At 41.6% G+C, this 16,565-nt stretch overlaps 1 protein-coding gene across 1 annotated transcript; it reads left to right on the top strand.

Moving 5' to 3' along the window:
• Positions 1-3,157: 3,157 nt before the first annotated feature.
• On the top strand, positions 3,158-14,715 carry GHITM (growth hormone inducible transmembrane protein). Its single transcript, XM_037399606.1, has 9 exons — positions 3,158-3,283; positions 4,689-4,848; positions 6,494-6,593; positions 7,876-7,987; positions 9,272-9,413; positions 10,499-10,607; positions 11,690-11,878; positions 12,464-12,635; positions 13,479-14,715. Exons 2-9 carry the CDS (start codon positions 4,720-4,722, stop codon positions 13,564-13,566), a joined length of 1,041 nt encoding a protein of 346 aa, XP_037255503.1. The 5' UTR covers positions 3,158-3,283; positions 4,689-4,719; the 3' UTR covers positions 13,567-14,715.
• The last annotated feature ends 1,850 nt before the right edge of the window (positions 14,716-16,565 follow it).

Here is a 16,565-nt window from a genome sequence, read left to right on the forward strand (position 1 = left end):
TGGACAGGGTTGCTCCTTCCCAGGTGCAGGGCTTTGCACTTCCTTTTGCTGAACTGCGTGACGCTATTTGCCCAATTCTCTAGGCAATCGACGTCCCTCTGGATGGCAGCACAACCGTCTGGTGCATCACCCACCCCTCCCAGTTTTGTATCACCTGCAAATCTGAGGGTGCACTCTGTCCCGTCATCCAGGTCATTAACGAAGATGCTAAACAGCACTGGACCCAGACCCGAGTGTTGGCTGCACAGTGCGTTTGAACACAATCCCATGAAGAAACAGTGCACTGGAGTTAAAAAGCACATTTTTATGTGTGCATTTGGCTGCCATCTCACCGACAAGCCTCACTGTCATGCTGTTCTCCATGCTTTTGTCAGCATGAGCCCGAACTACTGCAAAAGCACAGCCAGCTGCTTTGAAGCTCTGCAGTAATACCAGGTGGCACAGCGACTGAAGCTGCTGCCTTCCTGTCTGAGAGAAGCAGTACTGCTACAGTGGCACCAGCAGATAGGATCCAACCTGCTGGTTTTAACTGAAAAATTCTTAGATGGTTTGGGACTTATTTATGTTGAGGTTTTACCACTCATGCACTACTTTCACGAGCTACAGCATTTACATGTATTGACCATCAAGTAGAAAAGGAGCATCTGCTAGCAGACAAGTTTCTGTAAAAAAGCTTCAACAGCTGAATTTGCTGCAGTGTGGGCCCTGCGTGGATTTGGGTTGCTACTGGCAAAACTATCTGTTTTAAGAAACAATTTGGGACAGAGCTGGGTTGAGGATCTTATTTGAAAGTCCCGGGAGACTTTTTTACATGATTATATGTCATAGTAAGAGATAAGTTTGATTTCTTGCATAAATGATGACTATTAACAACTGAATTATAAATGTAAATATTAATTATTATAATGACTCCATTAGTACCTAACAATTACAGAGCGTTGCAAACTCTGAAATAAACATGAGAAGTCTCTAAACAATGTTATTTGTGGCCTGAAACTGCCATTTTTTTCTTCCATTGTAGGAGACCTTGGAGCAATGGATTTCAAAGCTCTGGATTTTCATTTACTCCAAAGGAAAGCAAACAAGCATCAGAGTAAGTAAGAACCAGACCCTGAATCCCATCAAATTTGGTCCCCTCTGGTGGAATTTTCACCCTTCTGTCATGCGTTCTTCTGCTTCATTCTTCTCAAATTCTTCTTCAAGGTCCTATGTGTTGGTGTACTTTTAGACCTCTCCCACATCTGATCTCTCTTACCTGACTTTCATTTTGTGAACTAGCAGTACACTGTATTTCCTTTCTTATAGTTTAAACAAGGAGGCTCCAAGATACAGAAAGGCTAACCTCACAGTCCTCAAAAGTGTATCCGTAACTCTCATTCTATTTCTGTACTTATTTCTATATTCAACACCCTTTTCTTTTTTTTTTTTTTTTTTTTTTTGTTATATTTGTCTTTGATACTGCTCAAGGCTCTCTCAGTCTGTTTTACTTGGCTGTGAAGAACTATGCCCATATGTAGCGTTAAGGCTGAAAGAAACTAGAGCTGTGGCTAGAGGGGGGGCTGGAAAGGGGCTCCCAAAGCAAACACAGGGCTACTGCGTTCCCTGAAGAACACTGTTTCCCAGTAGTGCCTGGCTTATAGCACGAACAAGGGTTGGGATTAGCGCTAGCCTCGAGAGAACAAGAAAGTGTGATACGCAGCTGGGATGGGGCTGGAAAAGGGCTGGCAAAGGAGAAATAGGGCTGCCAAAAGAATTCTTTTCCCAGTAATATTAAGGCTCTGGACTGAGCTATGTCACAAGCCTTTGGCTCAGCCTAGGCTTAGGCCTGGTGGAAAGGAAAAGCCAGAGCTCCAGTTGGACTTGAGCTGCCAAATAAAAAGAAAGGCTGCAAAAACAATATTCCCCTGAGGAACTGATAGTCCGGGAAGGTTGCCGGTGTCTTTCCTAGGGCTCAGCTGAGGGTTAGGGTTAAGCCTGGAAAAAAGCTCAGCACTCCAGCTGGAGTGAGGCTGGAAAGAAGCTATCGGTAGAGAATTTGTTTAGCCAAAAGGGGAAAAGCGTAACCCCTGTAAGGGCCGGAGTGCCCTTGCAAGGCTCTGCCCAGGATGAGGCTAGGGTTAGGGCTGGAAGCATCCATTTCTGCAATTCACGTATACAATGTAGTGCTTATCTGGCATGCGGGCACCTGCCTTAAAGCAAGTTAATATATCCACACGGAAGAGAGGTATAACTCCAAGGAGAAGTTAACTAAGGGGGAGATTTGCCTCCCAGCTCAGACTAGACCACTCTGCCATGAAGAAAAGCAAATGAAAGGCCTTGAACTTTCTGACAGCTTAAGAAGGGCAAGACTTTACCTAAATTCACATGCAGTGAATAGTAAAGGTGGCAAAAAGGCCACGCAGACACAGGGCCGTACCACCACCCGCCGCCTGGCACACCTTCAGCCGTGGTGGCCTGCTGAGGCGCACTGGCCGCCAGGTCTCTCCCCCTTGCCGTTGCAAACCCTTGCGTCAGCCAGCGGCGCGCCAGACAAAATGGAGGGGGGGGAACGCACAGAGCACAAAATGGATTGTTATAATCCTTGGAAGTAAAGTGAACTTCGGCGGCCTCGCTCGGGTATTTTCACACAGTTCGTGCCACCTGCTGGCAGGCGGGAGCAGCGGCCTGGCAGGCGGGAGGCAGCCCCCCCCCCCCCCCCCCCCCCCCCCCCCCCCCCCCCCCCCAGCGGCCTGGCCGGCGGGAGGCACGCAGCCCCGCAGGGGCGGGAGGCAGCCCCCCTCAGCGGCAGGGCGGGCCGCGGCCCTGCCTCCCCACCACTGCTGCCCGACAGTTATGGGCAGGGGCCGGCTGCAGATGGGCCCGCGGGGGCGCCCTGCCCTGCCCGGCCCTGCGAGGGGTGCGGGCGGCTGCCCCGTTCGCACGGCAAGGCCGCCGTCCCCCTGCGGAAAGGGGGGGGGCCTCTGCCCCCCCGGTGCGAACGGCAGCTGCGCCGCAGGCAGCGCCCGAGTTACGCTCTGCGACACGCAGAGTTGCGCAAGGCAGAGCACCGCCGCAGGCGCCTTCCAGAACCTTCCCTGCTCTTATCCAACATGGCTGCCGGGGAGCGACGCGTCACTTCACCCGGCCTCCCCCGACCAATGGCGTTTGCCTGCTCTGGGGTCACGTGGGGCGAGCCAGCCAGTCCCCGGGAGCGCGCGGGGCAGCCTGACGTCACTTCTGCTCCCGAGGCGGCGTTCCGGGTGTGCTGCGCGCGGGGCCGAGCGGGCGAGCGGCGGCCACGCAGGTGCGCGGGGGCCACGCGGGGGCCACGCAGGGGCACGCGGGTGCGCGCGGGGGGCGGCCGCGGGCCGGGTGCGGGCGTCTCGCCGGGACGCAGCGGCGGGGCGCGGGCCCGGGCCGAGAGCGAAGGGGGGCCCGCGGCCCGGCCCAGGCCTGAGGTGGGCCCTGGCCGCCTCCCCGCCCCGCCCGGGCAGCAGCGGGTTTCCTCGTGCTGTGGTGCGGCAGTGGCTTCCTTAGTGCTGCGTTTGCCACTTACTGTACTGGGGACTTGGTGGTGTTTTCTTTGTAGTCCTTTGCTGTTGTTTAGCTTTGTTGTTAATCTAATGTTTGACGTCTTGCTTGAAGTAACGGCTTCAGAAAAATAAAAATCGAAATCGTACAGTTGTCGCTATAAATTCCTGTAAACTGTATCATCTCCGTGGAAGAGCGGGGTAGTGTCTCTGAAAGTACTCCCACTTAGCCAAGCAGGATTTCCTAACTGAGCAGAGCAACTTTTTCTAGCAACAGGATTATTTTCTCAGTTTCGCTTCTTTGTGGTTAATGCTAGGTGTGCAGTGTTGTGGGTGCTCGTTTCTTGTGCGTGTTCAAAATTCCCTTTATTTAGAATGCACTTAAGTTATATTGGACATGTACATGTAAGCAGTGAACAGTTAGAGAAAAAATTACTGGTACTTGGGTTGGTTTATGATAATAAGTTGTGCGTAATCGCACACATAGGTGTATGTGTAATCACAGGGACTTGGGGGTTTTTTTTGTGTAATGTCTGCACTATCTGTGGAAGTAAGTTAGCAGTTTTGATTCTACCTGTACAATACATAGGCTGATGTTTGCTTATGCTGTCAGTTTGCCCGTGAATGCCGTCATTCTCCAATCAAAACTGCACAGGATGACCTGCGGTTGGGTTCTGGGCTATGACCTTGACTGAGTGCTGTGTCCATAAACCTAATTGAACCTTCAAAGGATAGCTTAAAATCTCTCCAAAACATTTCCCACCACATATGTTACGCGCTTTATTCGTGTGGGTTTATACTTGGATGAAGTTTAAGTGAGTTTGGAGCATCTTTTTGAACGCTTATTTGGAGGGCAAGAGTACTGATGCAGTGTTATGTCTGAAAATGAAAGCTAGTTGCCAAAGTGTCTGAAACATAAGTAGATAAAAAGTCTTGATGTAACTTGTGTGTATGAAAAGTGGTATGTCCTGGTTTGGGGTAAGTTTCAGATGGAAATAGAGGCATACAGGTAGAACAGGTAAACTGCATGTTTATGAGAAGGTTCTGGCTCTTAACTACGGTACTCCAGTGATAACACCATTACTGTTACTGGCTGTAGTGTGGTTGAGGATAAGTGTACAGTGTTTTCTGAAAACCATGTAACAAAATAATAAGGTATATTTTCTCTTGTGCTTGCAGGAACACAGTGTGTTAAATTATCTAAGCAACCATGCTGGCCGCAAGGCTAGTATGCCTGAGGGCATTGCCATGCCATACTATCCGGCCCAGCATTACTCAGGCTTCCCCAGCTTTAAGGAACTCCAACATAAAAGCATACAAACTGTGGCAGCCTAACCAGGTAAGGTAGTTCTCTTTCTAATGGTTTTGACTGCTGGTATTTTAAAGGGTTGAGTGTTTTGCCAAATGAATCATTTTGCACGGAGTACCTGTTTTGAATGATCATAGACCTTCTACTTGTTTGAGGTACCTGCTCTAATTTACTGAAGGAAGAACATTAATCAAAAAACAGGGTTCTTAATTAATCTTATTAATTGAAGTAGTATCTTCTGTTCCAGTGGCTGACTATCTGTTAAAGTTTTTTTGGGGAAAAAAAAAGCACTTAAAGGAGGTAGTTAGAAGGGGGCAAGCCTTTACTTTGTAAGTTGGAAGGAGCAGAAATTCTTGTCTGACCTTCTAACTCCCTGTTTCTGAGTAAGATTCTTAAATATAATATTAAAGTAAAAACTTGATTTGTGAAGATTTTAGTCCCAATATGTGTTTAGAGCTGTGGCCCAGTTTAGAGCAATTTCTGAACTATGGCAGAACTGTCATGAGTCCAACCAGCAATTTTAAAAACTGGACTGTCATTATGCTGAGACACTGTTTATTCTTTGTTGAGAGAAGATGTTTCGTATACTCTTTTCTGCCCAGGTAACTCGCAACCGTTAGGAGGCATTTGCTCTTTTGTCATCATCTTGGTGAACTTTCCAATGGCAAATTCTTATCTTTCCTCTTAAGGATAGAAAACTGCTTTAAGCATTCTGAGTTTGTAGGTGTTTTGGGGTTTGTTTGGGTTTTGTGTGTGTTCTTGTTGGGTGGTGGTGGGGTTTTTTGTGTTGTGGTTTTATTTCTGTCGCGAGTGCTATGTAATTAAAACATTGGGCTAGGTTTTGATAGTTGCAAAACACAACAAAACTGAAGTGCTGTAGTAAACTTCCTGAATTTCATTGCTCTAATGGCTAGTGATAGCAATGCTTGCGGATTTTAGGCTTCCATGTTAAAACAAACTCATTGCTGTGAGTGAGCTGTTGGTTGCTCAGGGGCCTGTATAATAATTTAGAAATTCCTTTTCAGGAATGGCCAGGAAATTTCGAAAGTTGTATCTGAACTTAAATATTCTATGTTGTTCTTGCAGTTCAGTAAGAGTTGGAGCAGCATGCTACATTTATTTGGAGCTTGTCAACCTTAAAAATCTTTTAAGTTTACAGGCCTTCATTCAAGGTTTGTTACGTAAATCAAGGCTACAGTTGAACAAAAAGACTGCATGCTGCTTTTCCAGATTTAGCATCTGTAAAGTATAAGTATCGTACGAGAATATTTTTTACGTGTTTACCTAGAGTTTTTACATAGAAAGCAAAACATATTCTTTTTTTTTTTTTTTACAAAATAAAAAAGAGCATGTGTTTACATTTAAATAAACAAGTCTCATGGACTTGTTTAGTACAGTGGACCTAGGGTAGAAGAAATGCAGACTGAAAGCTTCAGCTTCTGAAATTCACTGCATTAGTTCTGTACTTCTAGAATGTATGAATGCTATTCACAAAGGTTCCTAAACTTTAATGTGCAGTTGTTTCCTTTGATCACAGTTGCTTCATGTCTCTGGGGGGTAAGCACAGGTAAGTAAGAGACTACGTAGCAATTGTAAGTGTAGCAGGTAAATTGGTAGGAAATGTCTTCTGTTTTATTTCACTGAATCTTTCTTACATTATTTTTGAATCTAACAGTGTTATGCCACCAGAGTAAGAACGGGTATAAGGCGTGGAAAAATTGGCCAGGAAATTAAAGAAGCAGCATTTGAGCCATCTGCAGAAACTGCACTTAAAGGTAGTGTATCTCTGCTTTAAATACTGAGGAACTTTGAAGCTTAACTTAAAACTTCATCAAAGGAATTGGCTTCCTTCAAACCATTGAAGAGGCTGAGAATATTGTTTCATGTAAGTTTGCTTAGTCACCTCAGTCAAATGGCTGGAGGCAGTTTCTTTGCTTGTCTGTCTTTCCTTGTAAACTTTATAGCTCCAAATGTGTAATAGTATAGAGAAATTTCTTGTTTCTACTTCAAGCTGCAGTTGAGAGCGATTAAGACAAATTGTCTCTTAATGGATATTGGATTGCAGATATTAAAAAAATACGGTAATGCTTGCATTGCTACATTGACTTTGTATACTGTTTAAAGGAAGGCTTTTTCCACAGCATGCACAGTTCACCAAAAAAAAAACAAAAATCCGGTGCTACAGTTATGTGAGGCATTGGCTTACTATGCTTGCTAGTACATCTAGTGTGAATCGTAATTTCAGTCAACAAAAAAGGGATTTTTTTAGCTAGCAGTGTTCAGTAGAACAGACTGGTGAATGTCCTATAATAGCATTGAATTGGCAAATGGGATATATGTAGATTAGCTAGATAGTCTCTTGCCTATGGTTTAGGAAAAAGCATAGTCTTGGAGAGTCATACATCTGTAGGTATTTGGTTTCAGCTGCTCTTCAGTTAAAATAATATTTTATGATTGGTATTTGTAGCAGTAATCTCCTATGTGGCCTGCAGGCAGTATGTCTGAAAATCAGACCATGGAAACTGATGGTAAATCATGTGTTGTTGCCCATGAGCTTTGGAAATCTCCTTTTAAACTGATTTGGATCTAGTTGCTACTAAAGAGCTCTTGAAAAGGAACAAGCATTAAGGGCAGATAAATGAGAGGAAAGGACACAATGTCTAGTTTTTCTCCTGTTTTATAGTGAGTTGGATAGTGAAATGGTATATTAAATCAGCTGACAGGTGAACTCTTCTGTTGGTGAACCTGTTAATTGGTTTTGTGTTGGAATTCATGTCACTGTAATGAAGGTCTGTAAACCTGGCACGTTCCTAGTTGGTTTCTTATTTCTTACTCCATTTTATGAAGCTATATTGCATTTGTAGTGGGAATGTAGCGTTTTTTCACGCGTAGTTCATTGAGAACTGGTAATGCAATGACATCAAGTTAAGGGGAGCTTTAAGAAAGAAGCCTAACATGGATCAGCCATTTCAGATAACAGCTACTCATGTTGAGTATGTTATTAACAATCCAAAAAAAAAGCATACATGAGTGTGGATTTTTTTTTTCTTTATACAGCTGATCGCCTAGGGAAATTTGTTGTTGCTGGAGGAGCTGCTGTTGGCCTGGGGGCCCTCTGTTACTATGGAATGGGCATGTCCAGTGAGATTGGAGCTATTGAAAGAGCTGTGTAAGTAAGAAGGCTTACTGTTTTAAGTAAAGAGTATGTTAAGTGAACCTCCCTCCTCTTTGTATCTGTTCCTTTTTTTAGCTAGTATGACCCAGTGTACACACAGCTTACATCTTGTTTTGTTTTTTTTTTAAACTGAATGGAAAGCCCTCGACTCTTTGTAGGATTTTAAAGCATGTAACTGAAAGAGAAGCTTAATTACCCAAACTTAAATGGTCATTGACTTAAGTGAGTTTCTTTGCTTTGCTAAATTTGAAGTGTATCTTTGAAGAGTATATAAACGTGTCTTATGAGGTATGCCACAGGTAATCTTCTGTAAAACACATTGTTAAGACCACTTTGGTGTTCCTGTGAGACTGTTCATTGAACTTTAATACAGCACATTGTAAAGAGTCTTCTCTGAACACACTCCTTAGCTTGGCATAAGCCTTGCTCTAATAAATTGTTTTGCTTAAAACTTTGTGTATTGCATTTTGGCCAACAAAAACTTCACTGTGATGGCAAAACCATACAGCTACTGAATCTTAAAGGGTGGTTAGTGATAGGCACAGGCACGAGAGAGATGAGTGCTGAAGGCATTTTGCTTTACTTCATCTGCATTTATATTTGGAAGTGACCATTCACATTCATGTTGAGTGCTTGCTAGTTGTATCTATAAGAAGCTTTTCACTGATAGAGCTATATTTACTTTTTCCACAAGCCTTGAAGTAATGGTGAAATGAAAGAAAATGTGTGCACTGTTTGATGTTAGCAGGGAAAGCTTCCTGTCCGTAGTATGACCAAATCATACTGCAGAAACTCATTCACGGCTAGGTCTGTTGCTATTGTTAGCTTTCAAAATAACATTCATGTCTTGCAATGTCAGATAATCATGTGCACTGTGACTCAGCAGTTTGTGAGCTGCTCAGCTGACTGTTTAGTGCCCAGTACACGTTCTGTAGACATTTTTCCTTATGCCGATTTGTTATATAGACACCATTCTCAGATTTTTCCATAGTTAAAAAGTGTTTTTTATTCTGTTTCCCATGTATACTTTCTCCTTAGAATTGAACTGTAGTTAATAGTAGCTGCAACTTGCAGTGTTTCTAGAGAGTTATGTTAGACCAGCAAGATTTGAAAGTTCAGCCCCCTCCTGTAAGGCAGAGGTTGCTAGACCACACTACTGTTATGAAACCTCCCTTATATCTGTATCTATGAATATATTTAACAGTTTTATCGTACTTTTAGTTGGTCTTCTTCCAATACTGGTACTTGTACAGATATATGTGATTGCTTATTTTTCAGTATTTGGCCACAGTATGTGAAAGACAGAATTCGCTCTACTTACATGTACTTCGCGGGAAGCATTGGCTTGACGGCACTCTCTGCTGTAGCAGTGAGCAGATCTCCAGCACTCATGAGCCTTATGACAAGAGGCTCCTGGCTGGTAAGCATGTTACAGAAATAAAAACACTTCCTGTGGAATGACCCCAAATGCGATGGTTGATACAAGAAAAGTGAAGTGTAAACTACTTGATGAAAAGTAAAGGCAAAACTTCATTTACGCTAGTTTCCTTACCCGTAAAGGCTATTAAAGTATCCTAATCATATTTCGTGACTTAAGATTTGGTAATTCTAATTACATGCTGACATGTACCTTCTGCTGCTTTGACAGTTTGTCAAAGACATGAGGAAAAAAAAAAATATACTATGCTATCCTTACCCACTATATGCAAGTAAGAAGCTGTTATAAATAGCCATCTGAGGCTAAAGACGCTATTTCTGTCACTTTCTAAAAATGGCAGTGGTCCCTATGCATTCTTACTCCTCCCTGTGCTCTTCTGTATAGCTCTTTGAGAGATGTCTCCCGTTTGCCAAGGCTGAAATGATACTGGTAGGCAAACCATCCAGGCAAACTGCTAACAAAATATGTCTGCCTCGTACATATTCAGTGTGTTAAGTGGAGTAGAACGATAATACTTAAATGCCAACACTTACATAATTTTATAGAGATTAAATTAATAATGCATCCTTGGTGATAAATGGAAGTTGTACATTTCTGACCAGTTTGCTAGCTACTGGATGGTTCTGGTCGGAATTAACAGTAAGATAAGGCAATGAGGTTTAAAAATCACTGGTAAAAGAAGCATGTGAAATGAGTATTGGCTTTTGGTGGAGAAACGTACAAAAAAAAAAAGTAAAGCTAATGTTTCAGGCAGCTTAATGAGGATTAGGGTAAGGGGCAGAATTATATGTTTTTTTTCTTTTACCTTACACAATTAAGAAGTTGTTGCCGTCTTACCACTCAACTTGGATTCCTAGAAGGCTGAATAAAAACAAAATGAGAGTTACTGCAACTTAGAATATGCAAAGATCTGACTGTAATCTTAGAGAAGTAAAATTGGCAAATGCTTCAATTACCAATTAGGTTGCTCTTCTCAGAATTACGCTATTAATTTTTAGACCAGGAGATTAGAACAGACACCATATATCCTAGTGTTAACTTGAGCTTTGTGATGTTGGTTTTTACAGGCAATAGGTGCAACTTTTGCAGCTATGATCGGTGCTGGAATGTTGGTCAGGTCTATATCCTATGAAAATAGTCCAGCCGCTAAACATTTGGCTTGGATGATGCATTCAGGTATGTGATTAGTGTTCATTGTAGAGATGTCTGTGCTTCAGTGGGAACAGATTCTTTAACAAAACTTTGACTTTAGGGTAATTTTTTATATAGTGCTATAGGAGAGTTAATACTTTTCAGAAACCAGAGAGCTCCTCAGTGTCAGCAAGACTTCTTAAGTGTCCTTAACACAACTCTTAATATTTTTCATAATCTTATAAAAGTCATGCTCAAGTTAAACTTGAGATAAGTATATACCACATTGGATAAAACTAATTGGGTTTAGCCGCTTTGGTTTTATGACTGCTTTCTGGCACTGTAGCTTCTGTAAGCACTCTTGTTCTGCACTTAATGTTCTTCAGCAGTACAGGATAGGAAAGTATTTGAAAACTTGATGAGAAAAATGAGATTTTAGTATCAAACTGCAGCTGCTTACGTGCATCTTCCTATCAGGTGTGTAAGCTGTGAGTACATAGCAGTTTCTCACTAATGATACCTAGTTCAAATAACAATGGCTATAATTTTTCATAACTGTTCTGCCAGAAATAATTTCTGGTTCATGAAAGACACATGGATGTTAGGCACTGGAATCATGCGTGCTAACGTTTCTATCAAGAAGAAATTGTGTTTATTTCAGAGATTGTTACTAAGTTAAATAACCTAATGTGATATTAATGGACTAGATAAAGGTTTCATCCAAGACTAGCAAAAAGTCCGACTTGCTTGCCTAATTATTGTAGAAGGAAACTGTCCTGCTTTTCAGTGTTGAGTGCTCGTGTGTAGCTGATGAGTCCACGCTTAAGTATCTCTTACCAGCTCTGTTTTGAACAGATCGATATGTTGACTTTTGTTAGTCTTTCTTCCAAAGACCAGTTCCCTGAAGTACTCCCAGAGCTAGATAAAAGTAGGTCATGGAATTTAAGGTTGCTAATTCATTGTGCTCACTTCAAGATAGGTGCACAGTCAAGTGCATTGGTGTTTTGTCCTGTAAGTGGGTGAGTTTGAGCCATGTTATCTGACTGGGAAAAAATTGAAAATGTTTTGTCTGGTGGTGTTTTTACCAGAACTGTTCCAAATCTTAATTCTTGTTTTCCTTTGGTTAGGTGTCATGGGTGCAGTGGTGGCTCCTCTAGCCTTTTTGGGTGGTCCTTTGCTGATCAGAGCTGCCTGGTACACCGCTGGAATCGTTGGAGGGCTCTCAACTGTGGCCATGTGTGCGCCGAGTGAAAAATTTCTGAACATGGGAGGACCACTTGGAATAGGCTTAGGCTTTGTACTTGCTTCTTCAATTGGTAAAATACTGGTTTAATAATGTCAGATAACATAGGTTGAAAACTTGAGGTGCTAAGATGCAGCTTATATTTAACTGCAGGCTGGCCTGTCCAGTTAAGGTTTGCCTTAAATAGCCCTTGCAACCCTAACACAGCAGAAAATACTGTGTTACATTTTATCTTGGAACCAAACGTGAAGTTACAGTTCTGGCAAGTGTTAATCTGAAAAATGGCCAAGAGTGGTGGCTTCTATTTTCAGTTACTGCCAGTGACTAGGGAAGACAGCTAACATGATCTTAGTTCGTGATCCACTTGTACTTCTCCCTTATGTGTTTCTAGGCATTATTGTAGCCCTAGGGACAGAAGTACTTTCACATGAAGAAAAGTACACGTGATTCCCTAGGGTGTTCAAAATCACTGGATCAAATTGTATATGTGATCTCTTCAGCTTGTGTATTAAAACTTTTGGTATAAAAAATGCACCACAAATTGAGAACTGAATACTTCTTGAGAAAGCATGTGCTGCAGTAACTGAAGTTTGACCCAGTTTGAAGTAGCAGATACACATAGCAGCTTTCTTTAACGCTATTATATATTCCTCTCCAGGATCCATGTTCTTGCCTCCTACTTCTGCTTTTGGTGCTGGCTTGTATTCAGTAGCTGTTTATGGTGGATTGGTGCTCTTTGGCATGTTCCTGCTCTATGATACGCAGCATGTTATCAAGCGTGCAGAAACTATTCCATATTACGGAGTAACAAAATATGATCCAATCAATGCGTAAGTATTCTGTGTTAACACAGCTGGTCTCAGTGTCTGTGTAAGAATTTTCTTCAAGCTGTATTACAGCCAGACCTTTTGTTTACTTTTCAAAAGTATATTGCTGCTAAATGTGAAAAATCACAGGACTTAAAAATGCAATGTGAAAATAGCTCTTTGAGTTAAAACTGAAAGCATCTGCCTGAGAGAAAGAAGATTGAATGTGTGGTGTCACTTGCCTCCAGCAGTACTTTGTAAAAGTATTTTTGTTTTCTAAAGCATTGCTGGGAGAATTTGTAGCTGCTTTCTGAAAATATCTGTCAGTATCAGCCGAGACAAAAAATGTTAACTCTTTCCTGGTCACTTAATATTTACTAGTTTTTGCCAGTAAGTAAAGAAGCTTCAGCAGTGTGATAGATAGGGAAAGAAGGATTAATTGACTTAGTAAGGAGCAAGTCTGACTAACGAGGAGCTTGCATGTAGATGTTGTCTGTCAGGTATCAGGTGAATTGTTGTCCTCCTTGATTCTGCTTTCTTGTAATTAGAATAATACTGACTTGTTCAAAATTCTTGGAGATACGCAGATTAAAAATAGAGCACAAAAGCAGAGGACTCCTGTGTGAGAACAGTATACTGTCTGTCAAGACTTCTGTAAATAGTTGCTGCTGACAAAGATGGTAAAGCAAAAATACAGGGGGTACGGTAAAGCAAAAATACAGGGGGGTTTATACATATCACGGCTGAGGAGTCAGTTGGGTTTTGTTACAGATGCTTCATGAAGGCTTTTAAAAATTAAGTATAATGGTGTGAAACACTAATACTGTTTCTTTTCAACAGTGTTAACTTTGATTTCCTGTTTCCTAGGTGCATGGGTATTTACACAGATACGCTGAATATCTTCATTCGGGTGGCCACCATGCTGGCTGGTGGTGGAAGCAGCAGGAGAAAGTAAAGGGAGACTCCTCTTCACAGCTGTCTTGACAGCCTACCAACTGCACATGCGAAATAAAAAATCATGGTTACAAGCAGTTTTGCTCCAAGTCAGAAGTTTAAAAGCATTTCAGCATATTGTCTCAGTGCAATGTGATTCAGACTTAATAGTTTTTCTTCAGACACTTTCCAACTCTTATGTTTAAAGTAGTGTGAACTGCTTCTGATGTACATTGTTTTGGAAAAGTAAATTATTTTTAATATATGGGTAAAATAATCTATCTCCCTTTTAATGGGTTTGACAGCAGTTCAACTCTTTATTTTCTTTTATTGTTACTGCGTAGTAAAGGAGGTAATTTCTAAACTGGTGTATCCCATATGTGGACAAGGACACATTCATTAAATGCTGTTGACATGCATTAGTTTTCAGTTAAGATTGCATAAATTATACTTTAGTGACACGTTAAGAAGAACTAAACAAGTTGGATATGGCACTATATGTAGTAATGAGTTCTGCCTGGGCAGAAATTTAGAGGTTTAAGCAATTGTCCGAAACGTTGGATTTGACAGGTGAGGTGACCAAAAAGTATAAAGGAGACAAGACAAGGAAAGTATGTGGCATTAGTCCCATATGAACTTTGGTCTCTTTCTGGAGTACGCGTGAGAACTTTAATGTTGACTTGATATAATAGCTGCGTTGTTTTGATACTAGATTTATCAACTTGTTGAATATCAATAGAGGCATGTCTGTCTGCCAGTGACTAAATTTCAGTATTGCAGATGAAGCTCCACCTTTCAGAAGAGCTCCTAGTGCTCATCTCTAACAAGCTTGTACAATTGGCACAGAAAAGGGGAATCGAGGATGGCCTACTGTAAGCCCAAATACCATACATTTACCATGATGTTGTATGCTTTAGTCTGTTTCGAACTATTCTCCAAATTGGTATGTTTAGCTTGGTCTAAAAGAAATGTTTCCCATCAGTGAAACTGATTTAACATTAAGAAATTTATACTTGGCAAACTCAGTTGTTTTGTGTTGGAATAAAAGGTGAGTTCCTGGGCACAAGAAAGTTTTGAGCTCATATTAACAACTCAGACTTTCAATGTATGGTAAATATGCTATGTTTATGTATTGATTTATGAACAATAAAATTCTAGCCTCATAAGCTGACTGCTGTCACTTTCCCCGTCTTTAATAGAAATGTGTTAGTACCCTTGCGCTAATGACTTGAAGAGTACTATAAATATTTTTTTGGCTGCAGTTTCCTTTGTGAGAGAGTGCATATTCCTCTGTAAAAAAAATACCTGCGAAGTTTTACAGTTTCACTGGCTGGCAGCTCTTGGGGGCTGTTTCCCAGATGGAAGCTGTTGATCTCCACTTGCTTCAGGTGGTTCAGTTAGTGTAACCTGTTGGCTACTGACTACAGCCAGTGCCAAACGTTTTTATGTCTTGTCACACACTAGTATTTTTAGACTCTTCAATCATAGGGAAGAAAAAGTGGATTGTGAAGAACCTCGTTGCAACTCCTTTTGCTCAAAGATCATAGAGCACAGTCTAGTTCCTGGCACTTTTACAGCTGAATGAGAATCTGTAGTACTTGAGAGGAAGAAATCTCTGGATCGTGTCAACTGTAAGTAGCCTTTTGGGAGGGTTTTGTCTCCTTAAGCAATTTCCTATGCTTTATCGATTTCTACATGCTGGGGCTGAACACAGCAGTGTGCTGGTCCTCAAATTCTGAAATCTGTAGGGAGCTGGCTCCTAACAAAATTCTGATACTTGTGCCTGTACTAAAAGAAAACTCGGTCAAAACGCCTAGATTCTGAGGACAAAGTTTCAGAGACTGACTGAACCAAGGGAGGTATCCTGTACTGGTTGCAACAGTAAGATATAGAACACAACACCCTGCCTAAGGGAGATGTGTTGCATGCAAAGTGAAACCAACAGGAAAGTCTCTTAATAACCTTTTAAGAGGAGGGGGTGGGGGGTGGGGGAGCCAAATAGTGCCTGGGGAAACATGAGCATTTGTGCTTGGTTGTCTGGAAAGATGTGGCCTGACTTCAGTGAATGAGGTTATATCAGTAGGAAAATGCTGTTAGTGCTGTCTAGTGTGGGTCTCCAAAAAGGGAAAGGCAAGATTAAGAGTTGTTCCTCTACATTTGAAGTCCTAATTGAAGATTTAAGATCTATCTTAATTAAGAGAGCTCTGATTTGGGGAGGGGAGAAAAAAGGTGATGGTTAGATATGCACAAGGATGGGTGCCCATTTTTTCAGGCAGAGCGTGACAGCTGATGCTGCCTTACTGCTCAGGCTACTCTTGGAATGCAAACAGCTTGACAACTTACTAGAAAAAAATAGTTCAAATTTATCAATAGAACATACTAGGGTGATGATACTGTAAGCAAATTATTTTGGTGGTGTTTTTCCTGAATTGAGAGGTCTAATTGTAAAACTGAGAGATACTCTTTTAACTAGGTATCAGGGTCCCTTAAGTAGGTCTTGCTCAGCAGCTTGCTTTTTGGTTTTTTTTTGTTTTTTTTTTGGCGGGGTGTGTGTATGTACATGGGGTTTATGTATATGTGTCTCCTCCTAAACACTGAATACTTCCAGAAGGAAACTGGATGCTTTATATCCTAAGTTTCAGATCTGTAAAAGCTGATAAAACACTGGTTAGAGACTCTTTAACTCTTAATTTCCTGTTCCATACGCTCCTGTAAACTAGGAAAGTAATATGGTTGTTATTGGGATATAAATTCAGAAATCCAAAACTGGCTGAGGGGTAAAGCTTAATTTTTCTTGAATAAGGAGTGTTACTTAATGTACTTTGCTGACTTTATTTGGTCCTCTCCTTAGGAGGCTTTTGTTCCCCACATATTTTCAGTTGGCTATAAAGTCATAAGAGGTTTTGATTCATTGTTAGGTCAGGTTGAAGAAGGTTATACCTAGTTGTATTGCCTTACTGACTTTTAGTGAAGACAGGATTTTGCTGGCTGTTTCTACATAAGTACTTTTAAGGGGAGTGA

This window comes from Falco rusticolus, chromosome 9 (genome assembly GCF_015220075.1).
Source record: "Falco rusticolus isolate bFalRus1 chromosome 9, bFalRus1.pri, whole genome shotgun sequence".
In the NCBI taxonomy this organism is placed as follows: Eukaryota; Metazoa; Chordata; class Aves; order Falconiformes; family Falconidae; genus Falco; species Falco rusticolus.

Excerpts from the sequence above, each read along its gene's own strand:
- GHITM (XM_037399606.1), top strand. The coding sequence starts at position 4,720 with ATGCTGGCCGCAAGGCTAGTATGCCTGAGGGCATTGCCATGCCATACT. Across the intron at positions 6,594-7,875 it reads TGCAGAAACTGCACTTAAAG|CTGATCGCCTAGGGAAATTT; the intron begins GTAGTGTATCTC and ends TTCTTTATACAG. Across the intron at positions 7,988-9,271 it reads GGAGCTATTGAAAGAGCTGT|TATTTGGCCACAGTATGTGA; the intron begins GTAAGTAAGAAG and ends CTTATTTTTCAG.